Genomic DNA, 21,546 nt, shown 5'->3' with positions numbered 1-21,546 from the left:
ACGCACAAGTCACGTAAGACTGAGCAATAACATCACCTGTTCACAAACTGCGTCAGTTCTTAGCATGGCAAGAAACAATGTAATTTAAGTGGCCTATAATCGAGGACAGAAGAATAACCTCCAATTATATGCGACCCTCTAAATATGCGACACCAGAACTTCAACATAATTTTTCAACCTCCAAAGGAAACGACCTCTGGCTTCATAATTATTTTTAGTGTCGCTTTAAATCAAATAAGTACGGTATGCAGTTGTGACATATAGCCATACTTTACATTGTAGAATTATTATTACATATAATAATTATTATAGAGCAAGAAATTGATGGTGAGGTGTTCTTGGAGCTGCCTGACGACCAAATTAGAATGCTGGTACCGAAGGTTGGACCACATACAAAACTGTTACGATTATTCTCCGGAATAATACTAACATGGTAAGAAAACATTGGCTTAATTATTATAACTATAGGCACTTGTATACTCACACCATCAGTATCAGGCATGGGGGACTCTTTCCTGAATCAGGTAATAACATGTAGTATATATCAAATGAATGTCACGTTCTAAATTATTAATTTTTACAGACTCTGTACGAGGGGGACGCTAGTACTAGCTATAGTACTAGCGAGAGAATCGAGGTAATCATCTCACAAAATTGATTTACGAAGTCAAATTTACTTAATTATGCATTTGGCAGTTGTCTGATGATGAAATTCAACATGACAGCACGTACAGCAGCGGGTTGACCTCACAACAGGTAAAACTAATAATGTATTAATTACTAGATGTATATACTGTAGAGCTAAACATTTCTATGGCCCAAAAATTCGAATGAATGAGTAAACGCAGAAATATTATCCGCAAATTAAAGGTCTTTTTACAGCTATTCACAGAACTTTTGGGCCGCAAACATTTCTAGCTATATACAGTATACATTACTTAATTACAGCTGGACACAACATCTATGCTGGACACAACACCTATTGAGGCGTCAACTCCACTAGATCAGGTACAGTGTTTGTATACAATGCATTTTTATTATTATTATATGCACTAGGAAACACCAAAAAAAAAAAATAGAAACAAGAATCAGCTCAAAGAGACCTCAGGAAAAGCCACTCCCATGCACGGCCGCTTCCTTTGCCTGAAAATTTTCAGGCAACCATCATGGAAAGCATCAAAAAGGGCGTATTGATTGGAAGAAACAGAACAAAATACGATTGCAGAAGCTATTTTTCAACATAAATCCCGGCCACTGTCTGACGAATATCAGGAGGTTGCACTCCAAGCAGTGAAAAAATGGCCATTTCTGGGAAGACACGTACGTATATGCCACTAAAATATCCCAATCATACTATTATACAATCCTAAGCTATAATTATCACACTCATTGGTTTAGCTACATAGCAACAGTAACATAAAATATTTATTTCGTTGTACATGTATATAGGCATATTTTCTGAGATGGCCTTATTGGTTTATCTAATTATGTAGAAAGTTCTTGCACAAGACATATAACTCCGTATGAACTATGTCCGGAAACCAGACAGGGAAAAGAGGGGGAACGGGAAAACGAGAGCAGGAGTAGGGACAAAAATCGTTTTTCCTAGTGCTCCTTCAATGACACCACACCTCTCAGAGGATAGGCCTGCTTTTGAACGGCACATAAAGCGACTAACACTCGAGTGCAACAAAAGACACAACTCCAATCAGGAGGTGATTGCAATTTATATTATAATTGTCATGATTACTATTTTATCTGACCAGATCACAAAAAGTCTCATGTTAAAGACATTCGGCTTTCGCCGAACTGACATATTGGAGAGCATAACCCCTATACTGGACATTGTGGCCAAATATCCACCACTGGCAGAGCCAACTGAGGTACATGTACTATTTCAGCACAATAACTACATACATGTATAATTATACATTATTAGTTAGTCAGGGAATTTAGCCGCATCCAGGGAAAAGAAATCACCATCAGGGCATGGGAGGTTTTGTGCCCCAAAGTGATACGCTTAGCCGCTAACATGCAAGAATGTACGGCAATTCAAGATGCTCTAGCAAAGTTGACGTGCGTGCACCATTGAGTTTGTAACAGGTACAATGCACTGGGAAAATTATTCGCTATTATAGGATATGTACTGTATAGCTAGACGAAATACCTTTGTATAACTGCACGTAACACTGTAACTGTACGTATTGCTTTACTGCTGCATGCACATTACATCGTATACAGCCGAGTCTCACAGTATGTTGAGTTTATTCTGCCTCTACTACATGCTAACTGACACCCGATTTAAGGCAGACCACAAGAGAATTATTCTGACAGAGGTAAAGGCAACCCTTACAATACAATAATTATGCCTTCACTCCCTGTAAAATACATGTACGCCGCATTAAGATATACCGTATTACTAGAATGTTTTGCGAGTATCAAACTTTGCAATGGTTGATCAATATGCAACAATAAAATCCACACAGACGCAATAGTTAGATCGCAAAGGGTCAAATTTTCTGCTGATTTGGCTCATTCGCAAAGGTTTTTACCAGCAAAATATTGTAGTAATACGCTAAACGGGCGTACGTAGCTAAACAAACATTAACAACTTATCTTTTTGCTTTAGGATGACTCAACAGAGCGGAGTGAATTAACTGCCCAGCCTCTTCTGTGGATAAATGGGCATTCCTCCAGCGAGGTTCAAGTGACGAAGCTCTTTGTCGAGAGGGATCTACTGGCAACATTTCCACCAAAGATGGCACCTCTTGTGCTCCTGAGTATACATTTTATGTATTTAATCTGTCTTTCACAGAAGGCTGTGTCAACTTCTATACAGCTTTGGAGGTATTCTTTCTTGACAGAAAGGTGGACTCCAAGAGAACAAAACTGAACAGGCTTTGTGCTGAGTTAAACATTTAGCTATAGCTAGCTCTGCATCACCATGTGCCTTTAACTCTGACTTTTAAACTATAACTTTTAAAGTAGACTATAATTATGTTCTCCTAATAATAATTATATATAATTATCATGATGCAGTGTACCAGTCTGTGTTTGTTGTTATAGTGTATTATTTCTATTGCCTGTTGTTGGCCTATTAAATTGTTCTTGTGTGAATCCATGTTGTATTGATTCTGATTTGAAAAGTGTCTAATTTTATGTGCATGCATGCATGCATGTCAGAATTTGCATGTCAGAAGTTGAGAACACATGCAGTAGTAAGGCTCACCACCAACAGAGCTTCACCAATCAATAATTCACCATAAAGTACTGGTGAAGTTAATTCACTATACCAATTGTTGGTGAAAACTAAATTGGTGACGATCACCATGCATATTTTGGTGAGATATGGGACAACATCTCACCACCATTTTTTGGTGAAGCTCACCAGAATTTTTTTAACAGTGTGCATGCAGGAATGACCGGGGGGGGGTCACTCCCACCGGGGAGTCATTCATTCCTCTGATACCGGTCCATGGGGGTTGGTAGATTATCTAGCATAATTTTGAGCATAATAGGTACATTATTTTGGTGAGAATTATGCTGGCATAAGGCAATTATGCATGAGAATAATAGGCAGGTTTCACAGAAATACAGGTCAGTATACGAGTCATAATTATAGTATAAACAATTGGAATTACTGGTGGTTAATTACCTCCTTGCAATTCTATATTATAGATCGAGTCACGTGGCAAGTTTGATGTTACTTGTGTGACGACATGGCGCCTATGTTGTGCTTTGGAGGAATAATGTGGGAATGAATAGGCGATTTGAAGAAGAATAGGCTGTTTACTTGAGCAGAAAAGAATAGCATAATAGGTAATATCTCGAGCATAATCTATACCACCCCTATATCCATGACACACACATACCACACATACACATGCAGTATTTAGGAAGTGTCATGACCAGTCCTAGTCCAGCCAGGTCCAAGACAACTGACAACCCCTTCGAGCAGGAAGTTAAGTGCTGGGCGTATTGTTAAGAAGTACCAGAGACTCAGGAAGACAGGTTTATTGTACCCGCTAGGTTTCATCTTCTTGGCGTTGCAACTGTTGGATGGTTTGCCTTTGCCTTCGACACTGCTAGTATGAGCCATACTGCTGCTGAGAACTATAGTTCTACTATGCTGCAATCGAGCTAGCTAGCTAGCTGCAGATAATCATAATTATAAAAAAGACCTTCGGATTTACCTTGTGCGCGCGGTCAAAGGTTACACCATAGATAGTAGAAATACAAAATTCTAAAAATAACAGAAAAAGGCAGTTCTAAAAATAGCCCAATACAAAGTCGGATGATTCTGAGAATAGGGTGAGTTGCATGCCCTCTTCTCTGTATATGTATGCGCTCTTGGTCGTACCTCCTCTGTCTGGGATTAGCGATCGGAAGTTTCCATATTCATTTTTATACTGTTTATTTACATTCTTGTAACCTTGACAACGTGATATAGTAAATAAACGTGATAATAACATAATAATAATAATTATAGTAAAATTAATTATTTATCTATTAGTGCCTATAGCGCTATAATTGTGTCCTCCCCTCCTCTGCGTCAATACAATCGTCTATGGCGACAGCTCCCCACTTTAACTTTCTGTACCCGGATATTAATCGTCCAGGTAAACAGTTTGTGATCGTCTGCTCAAAGCCAGAAGATTTTGTAGTTGATGATGACAAGTATGTCTTGAAGTTTTGTAATGATGTGTCTGAACCAGTGAGAATCAAAGTAAGTAAATGCTCGACTGTTTTCTTTACTGCTGTGAACGTCCACGTCTCAACACTTAACATTCCACACTGTGGGCTTGTGATTGAGAACGACTTTGAGGTGACTATAAATGGCAGTACTACTACATACAAGGGAGGCTGCCTTATACTTCACGCTGTGTATAAGAAGAGTGAATCAAGCCTCGGCCTCAGTACACAGATTTTTGTGTGTATGTGCTCAACTAAAGCAGCTGCTGTTAATGAGCTGGCTACGTGTATCAACAATAACGCTGACTACTACACAGCAGACACATCACCAGGTTTTGTCTCCTACACATCTAGTTGCGAACTGGTTCGAGTGCTTCAAGCTGAAATCGTCAAACCTTTCGATACGTATTGGAGGAGAAGGTTGGAGAAGTCTGAGAAGGCCGAGATACCTAAGCTTGGGGACAATGAGACTAACTGCGCTGTTTTTGCTGGACGCATCTTCTACACCCTACTTCCCCCCTCCGAAGATAAAAATGACATAGCAACCGCACGCACATTTGAAGTGTTTCAGAGGCTCGGCTTTGAAGAGAGTAAAGTTACACCTTGCCTTTCAGCAATAACCGAATAAACTATTTGCTATTTATATGTACGTGCATGTGTGTGTTAGCATACTGAACTATTAGTGTTATGCCGGGACAGCTATATTATAGCATTATATCCCGTTGCTATGTGCAATATATATGCACTGTATCTCATATTCTGCACTGACCGCAAAGGCTTGAGGGATTAAATGACTATATACATGGTATTTTTACAAAAAATATATGCCACATAGCAAAGGCTTCCAGTAGATCTAAATAGTTTTGTCCAGTTCTTTACTGTCCGCTTCAGCTAGCTTACGACACAGTCATATATATACTCGTTGAAGGCATTGTCGGAGTTGGCCGTTACCATTTTGGTAATTGGGGAGTGGCTGTTTTGCAGGGGAGGAACTGTTAATTGGGGTGGGGCTGCTTGAGTTGGATTGCAGCTTTGGGTGGGGCTGTTTTGCAGTGTTGAAGGTTTTGCAGGGGTGGGGCTGCTTTACTCTTGTCTAGCGAGGTCCGAGGAGCCGGACGTTTTGTGAAGTCAAGCCATTTGTTGTGCCAATGACAGCAATGTTGAATGGTCAGATACTGGTGTCTTTGAGCAGAGATGCAAGCAGCTGGGACTAGACTTATAATCAACTAATTTAAAGTTCATAGGTCAATTATTGCTGTTGCTGAGTCAGCTCTGCAGGTCCTTGCGCAATGTTTGCAACTGCATGCAACTGCAAATGGAATTCTGGAGCACAGATCTCAGACTTTTTCAGCCTAGCCAGTTGCAAGCATATGGAGCGGTAGCCTCGAATCTAACCTACCGTATCATTGTATAGCGGGTATATTTTGAGGGTATAAATGTTCGCGATTTTCGCGGATTAAGCCTGTATCGCGAAAATTTATACCCACGAAATTTTATGATTAGTAGGCGTGTTCAGTATTATTGACCACACCTATCTACAATAAGAGGAAAGAAAAAGGATTACCTCACACGAGATCAACTTTCATGAGATCAACTCCCACGAAATCAATTCTTACAGGGGTTGTGATAAAACAGGGAATGAGAAATGAGGAAATGAGAAATAAGAAATAAGGAAATAAGAAATAGGAAATGAGGAAATGAAGAAATAAGAAATAGATAATTTATGGTTATGATCATCACCATGGCATTAATTTTCATCACAATAATTATGACATTGTTATAATTATTATATAGATGCACAAAAGTAATGACTGATATATCAGCCAAGAAGCTAGTAGGTGACTAAGTATTTAGTTATCAAATATATATAGTGGCACCTCCACACAGTACAGGTTGTCAGACACATTGTAAGAATTAAATTTTACCATCGCTTCAGATGGCACAGTGAGCTTTCTTCATTAAAGGTAGCATCAGCTTTCACTAGGCATTGCTTGTGAGAATGGTAATGGGAATTGCTTTCTTCACCCTGTAGCTTCAGATGGCACAGTGAGCTTTCTTCATTAAAGGTAGCATCAGCTTTCACTAGGCATTGCTTGTGAGAATGGTAATGGGAATTGCTTTCTTCACCCTGTAGCGAGATTGCATGGATATGATACCAGTACAGTGTACTAATGTCATTACTTCCTGCAGCTTTACGACAGGACTGGCAGATTAGAATTTGCTTGGTTTGACAAACAGTTTTGGAAGTTTCTTTGCTGTTACTTACATGTAGATGTTGACATTGAGTCCAGTCCATTGACTATCACTTGCCCACCGGATTGTGAAATCGGTGAATGTATTGCCAGTATAGCCACGCATAGGTAAATTGTTTGAGACTGTGGGACTGTAGCCTAGGACAGTACATGTAAGTACCATTACGTATAGGTATAGATCTGATGTCTGAACCATGCCAGTCGTACATGGCACACAAGTAGATAGAGGTAGAGAGTGTCACACCGTGTACCAGAGGAACATAAGTTCTGTATGGTGGCAGAGCACCAGGAGACTTGTCACCGGAGGTACGTACCTGTAGCTCAGTAGATGTTAGCTTCGTCTTCAGACTTGCTCTGCCCATATGCCTAACAGCTCATTTCTCGTTCTCATTTCTTCATTTCCTCATTTCCTATTTCTTATTTCCTCATTTCCTCATTTCTCATTCCCTGTTTTATCACAACCCTTCTTACAGACCTTTGCAGAGTTCTTGCAACTCGACGTCTAAAGCGGAATTTACCGTCATGTGATATTCATATATATATGATCTCTCTCTTATCCAACGTCGGGAAACTATTACAAAAACTAATATTAGACAAGTTGTCAGCAGATGGTATTTCCCTCAACCACCTCCAGGGGGGCTTCAGAGTAGGGTATAGCTCGATACACACTGCATTTGTGTTCCAAGAATCTGTTCAATCTCTCCGTGACCTAGGGAAAAAGGCGTTTGTGGCTTTCCTAGATGTCAAGAAGGCCTTCGATACTGTCTGGCATGAGGGCCTGTTTGTCAAACTACATGAAAAGAACATTCATCCGAGAATCTGGCACCTTCTGGTCGACTGGTACTCTCGCTCCTCCTCCTGCTTCCTTTTGAAGGGTAAAAGGTCTCGTGTCTTTAGTATTAAACAGGGTGTCCGCCAAGGTGCAATCCTGTCCCCACTGCTCTACTCGGTTTACGTGGATGCACTTCTGGTCCAACTAGATGAATGCTGCCTTGGTGCTATGGTCGGCTCCTCTGTTCACTGCCCATCCCCCATGTACGCAGATGATCTCTCTCTCATTGCAGATACTCCTGTCAAGCTGCAATCTCTACTTGACATCGTTTCAGACTATGCTAGTGCCTGGCGTTATGAAATCAATTCTTCAAAATCTGCAGTTTTAATCTTTGGGGAGTCGTCAAAATCCCGCTCGTCTGGCCGTCTCTCCCGCTCCTTTTTTGTATGCCGTGAAACTATACAAGAGGCAGACAGCTACTCTCACCTAGGAATCTTGCGCCTGGTAACTACATCTGGCCTGGTAAAAATATCCAATCGTTGCTCTGCAGGGAGGAGTGCCTTCTTTGCCTTGAACTCGATTGGAGCAAGATTTGGCTGCCTCCACCCCATCACATCCCACAAAATTATACTCTTCTCTCTGCCTCCCAGTTACTCTATACGGGTCAGAGCTTTGGTCACTCACAAAAACTGAACTAACAATGCTGGAAAAATCCCACAGAAAATACTGCGTACGATTCAGGGTCTCCCGACCAGATGTCCCTCACTTGCACTGTCGAGCCTTATTGGATCAATGGGGATTTCCTCCATGGTAGACTGCAGGCAGCTCTGCTTTATTAACTCTATAGCTAATATGTCAACAGAAGACCTCCCCCAAAAAGTCCTGATGGAAAGACTGCTCCTAAACACTCTCACTGGGGTACTCAAGACATGGGCGTCCCTAGCTTCTACACACTCATTCCCTCCAATTTCTAACATGGTTCTGAATGGAAAAAACAAAGACTCATTCAAAACAGCTGCGAAAAAGTCAATGCTCATCAAACAGCATGTAAATCTGGTAGACTCCTGCATGCTCACACCTCAATATCTCATCCCTGCTTGCCCATCTTGGGAAGCCCTCCCAGCTGTGGTCATGCTCCCTGAAAGACAGATCTCTTCATGGCCCCTCTAACTTCAGGATCAGGCTTCTCACAGGCTGTGATGGCCTAGAACTTGACGCCTCAAGATTTAGGTACAGATCAACCAACGCTGCACCGGGAGATGCAACCTGCAAACTTTGCAATCTAGGTGTAGAATCACCCTCGCACTTCTTGCTGACCTGCCCAGCTCTCTCCTCACTCAGGGAGGCCCTCATAGCCGCTGCCCCAGCCAGCATAAAGGACCACAGCTCTGGGGACCTCTGCGGCCTTCTGCTTGGTCAAGTCTGGCCATCTGATGCCAATGTGCAAGAAGACTGGATCTTACGCTTTCTCCCACAATCTGCGGCAAACCCGCAGTAACATTCTAACTTTAAACTCCACCTGAGGGTGGAGCTTGTACCTTCTCATCATGTGATCTGCCCTCGTGGGCTACTCTCCAAAACTGGAGGTGAAAAAGAAGAAAAAGAAGAAGAAGAAGATACATGTACATTAAAGCCACACAACATCACGTGAGTTCTCAAGATGCATCACTAAATTACTTGTTACTAGTTATTCAGAGAAGTCTGAAATAGGATTGTAGCTTCCCAGTATTATATGAAGTGGCTTGCCCCAGCCTGCCCGCTCATTTTGTGTTGCTGCAAGCTGTTGAGAGTCTAGTCATAGACAGTAAAAGCTTGAAGCTAAGCCTTAGCTCCAGCTGGATATATAGTTCTTTGACACAGGCTGTGTGACTAATAGTAACTCACAAAACGATTGGAAATACTCATCAGCTAGCTAGCTGTTCATGTTCAAAGCCTTCCTCCTATATAGGTCGAATTTTTCCCAGTTTAACAAAATTAAATAGGCTTTATTGGAGAAAAATAATTGGTTAGGAATGAGCCAGAATTCAATCTTGTTATGTAATGGTTCACGTGACAGGCACTTCCGCTCTAGACATCGAACTCTGCAAAGGTCTGTACCAGATTAGCCTCGAGACCAGGCCGATTAAAATACGGCCTGGTAGAGTAAGCAACCAATTTCCGAACGACACCAGTTTTCGTGTGCCCGTTTGAAGAGACAGTAAGAGCTATCTTCTAGTTTTTTGCATGCACTAATAGACAATGATCAGATCTCGTGCCTACCACAATTAGAAGTAATCCTGTTGCTTTACTCTTGCACAGCAGCAGCTCAAAGTCGGTGGTTCGAACATTCAATAAGCGACGTTTGCAACCTATTGCCGACTATAGACTCTTGCGATAGTTTCAAAGCTATGCTACGACTTCTAGAACGACAGAGAGACTTCTGGTACCTACCAGGCCTCATAAGAACCACTGCAAACGCTCAGAACAAGGGCAAAGAGCGAGGCCCTTGCGGCCTAAGAGCGAGACGACTAGTATAGTGCTGAGTCAGCATGCCTGCACATGAGATCCAGCCACGTGCTCACAGGAAGAAGAAGAAGCTCACCTTCACTGCACTTGAGATGCTTGAGAATGGAAACTAATAGCCTAAATAGGTCAGTGACTGTGAGATATCAAGATCTGCAAGGGTGCATACATTTTTTCCTTTATCTATCTAGGTTCTGTTTACCTGGCCTCGGAAAGAGATGTTCCCCTCTCCGCAATAGAGTGTTTTCGTTTGATTCTGATCCCATGCGTACGCCTCAGTATAAGAAAGTACGAGCATGCAGGCCGGAAAAATATCGCCCCTGGAGCAAGCGAAGCATGGAACGAGCTCTCGATGCGGTTATTCACAAAGGGGTTGCTGTCTCCAGAGCTGCCGCTGACTATGGTATACCAAAGACAACTCTATATGACAATGCCACAGGAAGAGTTTTGCCAGGGAGCAGGAGTGGACCAAGGACATATTTCACGGTCGAAGAAGAGGCTCTGTTAGTGTGTTTCCTCATCAAGTCAGCCGAAATTGGGTATCCTTTCACCAGATTACAGGTTTTGTCTCTAGTTGAAACAATGTTGATCCGAAAAAACAAAGAAAAGACTGATGCCTCTTCTGTTACGCATGGTTGGTGGGCTAGATTTTGTAAGCGACATCCTGAAGTCTCTTTAAAGACATCCTCTTGTCTGTCAGTGGCTAGAGTCAAGGCATCTTCCGCTGAGACACTCTCCGAATATTTTTGTACTCTTAGAGAAACTCTAGAAGAGTCGAAGCTGACTGATCAACCTGGGCTGATATACAATATGAATGAGAGCGGCTTCCCCCTCGAGCCAAAACCACCGAAGACTGTTCATCGAAAAAGCGATAAGCAGCCTTACCACGTCACCAAGGGTACGAAGAGTCAAGTTACTGTAGTGGCATGCGTGAGTGCTTCCGGCCAGTACGTACCTCCCATGATAATCTGGGCAAGGAAGAAAATGAACCCAGAGCTTGCTGTTGGAGAGATACCTGGCACCATTTATGCTCTTTCTGATAAGGGATGGATGACTGCAACAATTTTTGATAAGTGGTTCAAGCGACACTTCTTAAGGTATGCGTCTGCTGTTCGACCCATTATTCTGCTGATGGATGGGCACTCCTCTCATTACAGTCCTGTAACCATTCAACTTGCTGCAGAAGAATGTGTCATTTTGTTCGCACTCCCTCCAAATACTACCCACCTCACTCAGCCCTTAGACAAGGGTGTCTTTGGCCCCTTTAAGGTACATTGGAGACAGGTTTGCCATGATTATAGAGTGAAGAATCCAGGCAGAGTGGTGAACATCTACAGTTTTTGCAGCCTGCTGAGTAAAGCATGGGTGGAGTCCATGACGGCCATCAACATCATTAATGGATTCAAAACTACAGGAATTTATCCACTAAATGAAAATGCTGTGATTAGGAAACTTCCTGGAAAAGCCACTTTTTCGAATGAGCCTAACATGTGTACTGCCTTCACCCCTCTGAAACGGCAACCATATCGTCTGACTCCTGTCGGTACGGATGATGAAAAACGCCCAGGCATTGATTCTCCTCCCCGAGATAACTCACTTGAACAGCAATCTACGATACATGACATACTTACCATACAGACACCAACTTTCAAAGTGAAGCCTATCATTATAAAGCCTGATCCAGCCAAGCTCGTACTTACAGGGAATAAATCCGTTCAAGATGCTATACAAAAACAGAAAGAAAAGACTGAAAAAGAGTTAAAAAAGAAAGAAAGAGAACAAAAAAAATTTGATAAGATCGTAACCAAACGATGTCAGGATATACAGAAGCTGGATTCTAAAGCAAGTGAGTCCATTATCATGCCTCGGTGCGCATGCGTAAGCAAGGTATACGGCAGTGTGTGTGTGTGTGTGTGCGTGCGTGTTATTGCTGTAGCTGTTCGACGATTGCAGAAGTAAGAAGTTCTATACGCTTCTAGCCATGTTTTATTGGATTTGGACTCGAAAATAATGCTTTGTTCTTGAGTTATAGCTCTCTTTTTTTTACTTGAATGCCATCAGCCCTTTCAGAATAGTGCGTAGCAAAACTTACCCATATAGAATGTTGATACTCTACTTAGTAGTTAGCTCTGCACTTGGTAGCGAGGAAAGAGCTCCACTGCCAACGAGCATGCAATGCCATTATTATGGACTTTGAACTTTATGCATCTTTTTAGCAACAGTCTTTGTCAATCATTTCCTTACTTGCAAATTTATTTCAGTTGCAAGACAAAAATGCTTCCACTGAGGCATCAGCACCCGCGGTGCTTTTATTGTGTTAAGTGCTTACTTGAATCTGTTACTATATGTATCTCTCTGTAGCTCCAAAACCCATGTTGTCATCAACTATGTTTTCGCCTGGGGGGGAATTCGAAAACTCACTTCGACAATGTCATAACATCTCTCCCATTGACCGATCCGACACCATGTGGGATGGTGCTATATATATATATAATTGTAGGATATCCATCTCTCCCATTTCCATGAATATTGCAGAGTTTTATTCCAACAACCTCATGGCCATGCTCCTATACCCTTGTGCACACGGGTATGGTTTCACACTTATAATAGAATCCCATCATCTGTCTGCCTATCCTTTGAAGGTGTATATACAATGTCATGGTTATGGGCTAATCGATATACTGTAGTCATAGCTCTTCTGTTTGATTTGCTGGTGATGGTACTATACAGTATAAGAAACATTATTACGACATTGTGATGTTTTCCTATAGTAGTTAGGGATTTTTGGTAATATCCAACATTTTCTATAATACATGTATACAGGGACAACTCTGTTCACAATTATCTGACCATGCAGTACATAACACTATAATATACAGCTTTTTTATAGATCTATAGCTATATACTCAGTCTCTGGCTATACTGCTGTATCAATCTGTGCACTGTGTCCTTGTGTCTGTTGGTCTGGAATTAAAAGGTATATACAGTAATAGGTAAGTATATATGTATTAGTTAATGTACAGTGTAGAGGGGTTTATGACAGTAAACCTCCCGACTACAAGGGCGTAAGCCCGAGGGGGAGGTGTGATTTACTGTCATAAACCCCGAGGCACTGTGCATTAATTGATATATGTCCCATCTGATTGGCTGACTGGTTGCTATGCATCCAGCCTATATAAGCTTGCATGACTACCACATAGCAACACTATTCAAACAAGAAGAAAACTAGGAAAAGAGAGCTCGTCCACACCAGGGCTCCTGTCCACACTCAAATCTTGCGCAGCCTGGACAAAATATGAGCAGCCAACCCCTCCCTCCAAGCGAATGGTACAGAGCCACTCCCCCTGACCAGCTCTCTTATGCCAGGCTAGTAGGCAAGCAAAGGTAAGCTTAAAATAGCCACTCCTATATTATTATTAAAATAGCTTCTTTTTCTTTGCTGAACAGGCCCAGTGCAGTGCGTGCAGTCAGTCAGTACTAGGCATGCTAGTGAGCAAAAAGCTCAGCCTGAGCCCAAGCCCTCTCCCAGAGTGTCTCTAAAGCAGCTCCTCACACAGCAGAATTTTTGATGAACTAGTCCACAGACTACACCCTCTGTCTCTATGTTTTCATTTTGATTTTGTTTCTCATGCAAGACATTGCATTCATCTTCATTCATCGAAAAAACAGAATGAAAAACATTTTTGCTGCATATGCTTGAGGTGCCAATTTATGAGCCATATTTTCCCTTGTAGCCCTGAGGTGCTAATTTATGACAGTTAAACCCCACTAGACTACATAGCAAAAGTGTAGTAGGTGGGAAATATGCTACCTTACTGTTACTATTATAGACGGGTAGGAATTTTAGTGTTTTCAGATTTTTTTCTGTTTTTAGGGTACGTACTAATTTTGGCAGATTTGTAGCAAATTCATTACCACAATAATTATTCAAAAGAGTACAAGTATGAGTTTTATGCTACATGGTGCAACACAGCTGGATATAATCATAGATAAACGAACAGAATTGAAGAAGGTAGGGCTAACTAAGACCTTCTTCTTACGAAGCTCGATATCTTTCTCCTGTTTATCTCTGAGAACATACACATGTAAAAAGTTTGCCTCTGGCGGGGAGGGTCCATTTCTTTTTTCTGCCCCCCCACCTAAAAATGTTTCTTACGGCCCTGCTCTGGTGACCATTAATTAGCTTATTCCACATGTTCTACCTCTGTAGATGCTTTACAGTATACACGCTTTAAGTACAAAGTAGAAGCAGCAATAGCAGCTAGTATACTGATACTGCATTAATTATATTTGTAATTTTATAGTATCGGAGAGAACATGCACACCAGCTGGTTGGTGCTGCTATACTGACCCTAGCTACTGTTACCAGGAGTGAGCACTATCACATTGTGCCAGTGGATTCAATTGACTCGTGTCATGGCTACCAAAATGGAACTTATTTCACTCTCGAGCAGCTTGTTCAAACAGCCCTGTTGTCTGGTGGAGACAATCTCACCTTGAGCTTTCTGTCTGGTGATCATTTATTAAGTGAAATGCTTTACATTTGTAATTTCAGAGAGGTGATTATTGCTGGCCAAAATGCCACTATCAATGCCAACACAACTGGTAGAGCAGTGTATTTATCTAATATCCGTGCATTGAGTATTGAAGGTTTGCATTTCACTGGAGCAGGTGATGAAAGTAGTTCAGGCTATATGTACATTTCTCAATGCTATTTGGTAGGCTTGAAATTGCTAAAGTTGGAAGCTTGTACACTCGAGATCGCTCATACAGTAACTGTAACGATTGAACGAGTTCTCTTTGTGAACAACACTAGCACTGACAGAGCATTGACTGTTAAAGTTGATAGTGTGTGCATTGAAAAGAGCGACTTCTTCAGTAACAGTGGTGGTGCAGTGAACATTGAATCAAATCAAACTGTTATTAATGATTCAAGATTCGATTCCAATACTGCTGCATATGGTGGAGCAGTGGAAGTGGACTCTGTAAGTGTGACTATCAGTTGGTGCAACTTTACAAATAATATTGCTCAATTAAATTTTGGTGGAGCAATTATCACCTTTGGAAGTAGTTTGTTCATTTCCAACTGTGCGCTACTAAACAATAGTGCTATTCTTGACGGTGGAGCAATTTATAGCCGGGGAGGGAGTGTCTCAATCTCCGACAGTGAGCTAGCGTACAACAGTGCTGAAAAAGCAGGTGGAGCAATTTTCACCTTTGGAAGTGGTTTGTTCATTTCCAACTGTACACTACTGAGCAATAGTGCTATTCATGATGGTGGTGGAGCAATTCATAATATTATATCAAATCAAACTGTTATTAACAATTCAAGGTTTAATTCTAACACTGCTATATTTGGATTAGGTGGAGCAGTGGAAGTGGACTCTGCAAGTGTGACTATCAGTTTATGCAACTTTACAAATAATATTGCTGAAAGTGCTGGAGCAATTTCCACCTCTCAAAGTAGTTTGTTCATTTCCAACTGTGCCCTACTAAACAATAGTGCTATTCTTGACGGTGGAGCAATTAATATCTAGGGAGGGAGTGTCTCAATCTCCGACAGTGAGCTAGCGTACAACAGTGCTGGTAGATCAGATGGAGCGATTTCGGTTTTTACTGGAGAGTTACTGATATCCGATAGCAAGCTAACAAACAACAAGGCTACCTCTGGTGGAGCAATTGGACTTTTCGTGGGTGATGCATCTATCTTGAGCTGTAATATAACAGATAATGAAGCTGTAGTTGATAATGGAGAAACTAGTCTTGGTGGAGCGATTTTGGTATATACTGGAACTATATCCGTCTCCAAAATCATGTTTAAAAATAACAGTGCTGACTTTGGTGGAGTGTTTTTTGTTGCTGATGGCACTGTGATCATTTCCGACTCTGTGGTCACAAACAACAGAGCTACTCAGCAAGATGGAGTGATTGCGGTTGTTATCTCAAGTCTGATAATTACTAATACAAGCATATTTGACAATTTAAAGGGTGAAAATATCCTTTACGTAGTGCATTCTAACTTGTCATTTACGGGAGTTAACAACGTTAGCAATAATGTAAACCCTGTATATGCTCTAAGAAGTCGAGTGGAGTTCAATGGACCCACAACTCTCAGTAACAATCATGGTGTGCAGGGTGGAGCCATCAGAGCAGTCCAGAGTCAAATCTATATCAATGCAGAAGGAATGGTCATTTCTAACAATACTGCTACCTTTGGAGGAGGTGTGTTTCTGAGAGAGAGCACACTCTTTGTTCACTATCCCATAGAGATTTCTCACAACACAGCACAAAATGGTGGTGGGATTTATGCATACTCAAGCGAAATTGAATTTGATTCGAAGGTCACTTTGTATATTTAATGATAACTTTGTCCCGTGTACATGTAGTGACATAGAACCTGTACTGTTTGTGAGTATTATAGATCAAAATGATGCTCAAAATGGAGGAGGTATTTATGCAGTTGCTTCAAACATTAAGGCTTTTTCTCACGCTTACGTCCAAATCAAGTCAAACTCAGCAAACAATAGCGGAGGTGGAGTGTATCTACAACAAAGTTCCAAGATATATATTTTGAAACAGGACTTGGAGCTAGAGCTTGGTAAAACGCTGGTCATACTGGAAATCCACAATAACAAGGCTCAATATGGAGGGGGGATATTTGTGGCAGACAGTACTGAGAGTGGTGTGTGTAGAGGAGAGGATGTAACTACTGCAGGAGATCTGACACGAACAGAATGCTTCATTCAAACTCAAGATCTCTACGGTTTTGATATCAATTTTGTTAAGACTTTGATACCTTTAGTGCAAACTTCCCAGTCTTCATATGAAGAAGTACTTAAGTGTTTGAACAATACATCAGTTAATCATCGCAACACTTTTTTGACTAACAACACAGCTTCCCAGTCAGGAGCAGATATTTACGGAGGTCTGTTTGACAGGTGTACGGTGGATGTATCAGCCGAACTCTCTTCATCAGACAACGGATTTGAGTACTTGAACAATACTGTGCATTATTCATCGATAGCTTCGAAGGCTGTCAGAGTGAAGTTGTGTAACACCACCAAACAGACCATTTCTGTTAGAAAAGGACAAGCATTCACAATCAGTGTTATGGCTGTAGACCAAGCTGGAAATCCAATGAATAACGCCATAATTCACAGTTCTGTTATCACTGAGAGCCGTAGAGTTGATCGTCTCAAAGAAGGACAAGCACAACAGGAAGTTGGCAATCAGTGCACAGAATTAGAGTACAATGTATTCTCACAAGACAGCTCTGCTCAAATGGAACTCTATGCTGAGGGTCCATGCAACAATTTGGGAATTTCAAAACAAATTCTAAACATATCTTTTCAAAAGTGTGATTGCTCTATTGGACTCCAACCAATTATGTCCTCAATTGAGTGCAAGTGTGACTGTGATCCAGTCTTGTTGCAGCAGATAACAAACTGTTCTGAAGAAAATGGGACCATAAAATTGGAAAGCAATAACAACATATGGATAGGAGTGACTAATACCACTAACGGAAGTGGGTATGTTGTTAGTAACTGTACATTTGACTATTGTGTACTAAAGCCAGTCAACATCAGTCTAAGCAACCCTGACGAACAATGTGCCTACAATCGAAGTGGTGTCTTGTGTGGAGAATGTGAACCAGGGCTCAGTCTTGTGTTAGGTACTTCAAGATGTGAACTCTGTTCAAACTGTTACCTTCTCCTGCTACTCCCGTTTGCCCTGGCAGGCATAGTACTAGTTGCATTCATTCTCCTTTTCAACATTACCATAGCAACAGGCACTATCCATGGGCTAATCTTCTACACTAATATATTAGCTGCAAATCAGTCGATCTTCATACTTTTTCATAACCCTTTGACAGTTTTCATATCGTGGGTGAATCTTGACTTGGGTATTGAGACATGCTTTTATGATGGAATGAACTCTCATGCAAAAGTGCTCCTTCAGATTGTCTTTCCTGCTTACCTGTTTCTTCTGATGTTCTTAATAATCATTTTGAGTAAGTACTTTGACTCATTTGCAAAGCTCCTCTCCAACAGGAACCCAGTTGCTGCCCTAGGCACACTCGTCCTACTCTCTTATTCCAAACTCTTGCGGTTTATCATTGCTGCATTGCAATACAGGGTCTTGGATTATCCTGATGGTGCAACCGAGGTGTTGGATTTTCCCAACAATTCAAGTGATATAGTTTGGTTGTATGACGGCAATGTGCAATATTTCACTCTCGGTCACATCCCTCGGTTTGTTTTTGCCGCCATAATCCTCATCTCTGGTATATTGTTCACTGTACTGCTCTTCTTTGGACAATGGTTTCCTCGCTGTTCAAAACAGAAACTCATGAAATGGACTAAGAACACATACTACAATGGCTTCATGGATACATACCATGCTCCATTCACTCCCAAACATCGCTACTGTGTGGGACTGCTCCTATTTTCTTTGATCGCTCATAACCTAATAACTGCTTTGGCTTTGGACACTTCTCTCCCCGTACTATCAGCTGGATCTATAAGTGTTGGGCTTAATATTTTCAAATTGCAGAATTATCCTGTGTACAAAATACGATTCAATGATTTACTGGAAACACTCTTTTTCCTCAATCTTGCAATTCTAGCATATGGCACCCTCTACATAGGAAACATCAATGGGAATCAAGTCATAATATCCAACATTTCAATGGCAGTGGCTTTTGTTTTGTTTGTGGTGATAGCTTGTTACCACTTTTACGAGTACATACTGAAGAAAGTTCCTGTTCTGCAGAGGCAGAAAAATGCACTCAGACCGAGAAAAATGATTCCACGAGTTCGCAAACTGGAAATGGAGAAGAAAAACCATGAAGAAACCTGGACAAACGCGGACAGATATGATCCGTACACTAATGGAGTCATGGAAGAAGCTGAATCAGATCCTGATCGTTACATCACTCCTCCCATCATCCGACCAGCCACAAGGCCGGACCAGCTGAGAGAGCCTGCCCTGGATGTGCTAGCCCCCCTCACCACAGAGGACTACAGACCACCCCCTCCCCCTCCTCAACACAATGCACCCAAAGTTACGCACACTGTCATCGACGTCGTGAAAGAGTAACATGGTATAATTATCTCCTAATACTTAAGCTTGGTTTCGTTTTTTGGTTTTTTGTGAGCCCTCCTCATTGCATGCATGCACACTGACTTTTGTATACTATATTCAGCTAGTTTCTTTTTGCCAGCTAGTTAATCACTTAATTAGTCATTTCCTCATGTACTCCTGTGTTGTACTGTTTAATTGTACAAGTCCTGTTATTCTTTTGTACTTTTTATTGCTTATGTGCTCTAGCCTGGCGGCCTGCTCCTAGCGGCACCCTTTGTGTATATATATAGTGTATGAGAGCTTCTGCTCCACTGTCTTTGGCAAACTATTTCCCTTGTTCAAATTCAGATAAGTTGGTAAAGTAATGTTGAGTTCGTGCACTGTGTCTCCTCTCCCTCACAAAGACCAACCACACAACAACTCAAGGAGACATTGCAAATATCGCTTTTACCAGCCATTAAATGGCAAGTATCAGTTGATAAGAATGGGTAAATTCCTAGGAATAATAATAGACTCTTGTATGGAACGCCGTTTGCGACAAAATTCAGACAGAATTAATTGGCGTGTGCATCCAAAATAAAATCGATTTTTGAAGATCGATTTCTAATAATCGATTTTTGGCAGTTGATATTTGATTTACACGTGAACGATCTTTGACAAATTCGATTATTGATATCTGCTAATGGACTTTGATAAACGAAATTCGATTTTTGCTAATCGATTTTTAGACTATGAAAATCGATTATGAAAATCCAATAATCGATTTTTGATAATCGATTTTTGAAAATCGATTACAAAAATCGCAATTGATTGATACTAGCCTCGAATCCAGGCCGATTAAAATGGATTCAAGGCTACAGTTAGGCCGCCCTTGAAACTCAGAACATGCACAAACTCCTTCTCTGCGGCCTGGAATCAAAGCTTGGCTTGGTTAGCTATCTCACATGATAGACTATAACGCAAAAGCGAAACATTATTGTTTTTTGGAACCATTAAAAAGAAGGGCCATAAGTCACAATAAAAATCATTAATTTTAGAACTGTTCAGTTGATGCTATCTTATTTAGTTCCTTCGTGCACCCATTTTTGTATGCTTTCTCGCCAGCACTGTTTTATTTGGCCATCTTGTGTGTGCTTAGAGAGCTGAGAAAGAGTTTGGTGATTCCAGATAGAATAGAAGTCATGAATAGTGGCTTCTTCAATGCAAAATTTCTCTAAGGATAGTCTCACGTGATACAGCTTTAGGATCAGTGGACCCCCCCAGCCCACCTCAGAGCAGATCTAAAATCGATTATCAAAAATGGAATTTCAATAATCGATTATCAAAAATCGATTATCAAAAATCGAATTTCAATAATCGATTATCAAAAATTGATTATCAAAAATCGAATATCAGATCGATTGTCAAAGATCGTTCACGTGTAAATCGAAAATCAACTGTAAAAAATCGATTATTAAAAATCGATCTTCAAAAATCGATTTTATATTGGATGCACACGCCTATCACAATCTGCCTGAATTTTGTCGCAAACGGCGTTCCATACTCTTGTACATATTATGAGCCAATATATCCCATGTGCACACAAGTGAGCTGTGTATAACAACTGATTTGTTGCATTCCTTGTGCATTCCTTTCCGTGTACACATCACTCCTTTTATAGGACTACTAGTTTCAACTACTTGTGGTGGCTGTGGAATGCTCCAGATGCATGAAAAACGTTTTCTGCCTACCACTGAATCTGTTTAATACTATAAAAGGGACAGTTTCAGGTTACTGGGTGGACGGTGGGCTTTAGGTAACTTCAGCCATACTATGCCAGTGTTTAGATAGTGGCACAGTTCAGGGCTTGACCTGTGCCATATGGCAGATATTGGCACAGTGTTTCCTTTGATCTGCCCACTTAAAATGCAACAATAACAAAAAGAGGTTATGAAAACTCTTTTTGTTTCATGCAGGCAATTAGTTTTGTCCTTGCATCAATAATCACTCCACATTCAAAACATTTTGTGAGAAATGGAGGGATCGAAGGGTACATTGGCAGAGCCACCAAAAGGCAAACAAGACGGTTGGTATTGGTTACTCTATTCCTAATTCAAACATTAATTTTATGTTCAATGGAAGCATCATACTGCTGACGAAGTTACTGGCCATTTCATGAGGGGAACCTAAAGTTAATGTTGAATTTGAATATATGTATTCAGTATTTACAGTGTCTGCTTTGTGCATAATTATTATTAGTTGACC

General features: G+C 41.0%; 3 protein-coding genes and 2 long non-coding RNA genes across 10 annotated transcripts in view; 3 read left to right on the top strand and 2 right to left on the bottom strand.

Annotated features, from left to right (window-relative positions):
- The window catches only part of LOC135337017 (uncharacterized), a 62,565-nt gene extending 58,340 nt beyond the window's left edge, over positions 1–4,225 (bottom strand). For all 3 annotated transcript variants that reach the window (XM_064532913.1, XM_064532915.1, XM_064532916.1), the window contains exon 1: positions 37–4,225. In XM_064532913.1, coding sequence (XP_064388983.1) covers positions 37–66 — 30 coding nt within the window. In that variant the 5' untranslated portion in view covers positions 67–4,225. The remainder of the gene's footprint in view (positions 1–36) is intronic.
- LOC135337024 (uncharacterized) lies at positions 4,223–5,460 on the top strand. Its single transcript, XR_010394999.1, has 2 exons — positions 4,223–4,311; positions 4,514–5,460. It is a non-coding gene; the product is annotated as an uncharacterized LOC135337024 (long non-coding RNA).
- Positions 5,461–6,724: 1,264 nt separating this feature from the next.
- Positions 6,725–7,326, bottom strand: LOC135337943 (uncharacterized). Its single transcript, XR_010395381.1, has 3 exons — positions 7,259–7,326; positions 6,874–7,075; positions 6,725–6,820 (listed from the first exon to the last, which is right to left on the bottom strand). It is a non-coding gene; the product is annotated as an uncharacterized LOC135337943 (long non-coding RNA).
- A 1,977-nt stretch (positions 7,327–9,303) lies between these two features.
- LOC135337015 (uncharacterized) lies at positions 9,304–13,909 on the top strand. 4 transcript variants are annotated; one of them, XM_064532907.1, is made up of 5 exons: positions 9,304–9,363; positions 10,018–10,346; positions 10,410–12,064; positions 12,580–13,602; positions 13,666–13,909. In XM_064532907.1, exons 2-4 carry the CDS (start codon positions 10,255–10,257, stop codon positions 12,903–12,905), a joined length of 2,073 nt encoding a protein of 690 aa, XP_064388977.1. In that variant the 5' UTR covers positions 9,304–9,363; positions 10,018–10,254; the 3' UTR covers positions 12,906–13,602; positions 13,666–13,909. The 4 variants fall into 4 exon arrangements, with proteins under 4 accessions (XP_064388977.1, XP_064388978.1, XP_064388980.1 ...); XM_064532908.1 differs by having other exon boundaries at positions 9,305–9,363; positions 10,015–10,346; XM_064532910.1 differs by lacking the exon at positions 9,304–9,363 and having other exon boundaries at positions 9,371–10,346; positions 12,580–13,195; positions 13,419–13,602.
- Positions 13,910–16,031: 2,122 nt separating this feature from the next.
- Positions 16,032–19,317, top strand: LOC135337179 (uncharacterized). Its single transcript, XM_064533078.1, has 2 exons — positions 16,032–16,440; positions 16,640–19,317. Exons 1-2 carry the CDS (start codon positions 16,032–16,034, stop codon positions 19,315–19,317), a joined length of 3,087 nt encoding a protein of 1,028 aa, XP_064389148.1.
- Positions 19,318–21,546: the final 2,229 nt, after the last annotated feature.

The sequence above is a fragment of the Halichondria panicea genome, chromosome 6 (genome assembly GCF_963675165.1).
Source record: "Halichondria panicea chromosome 6, odHalPani1.1, whole genome shotgun sequence".
NCBI classification, from domain to species: Eukaryota; Metazoa; Porifera; class Demospongiae; order Suberitida; family Halichondriidae; genus Halichondria; species Halichondria panicea.
This window is presented reverse-complemented; position numbering and strand designations above follow the sequence as displayed.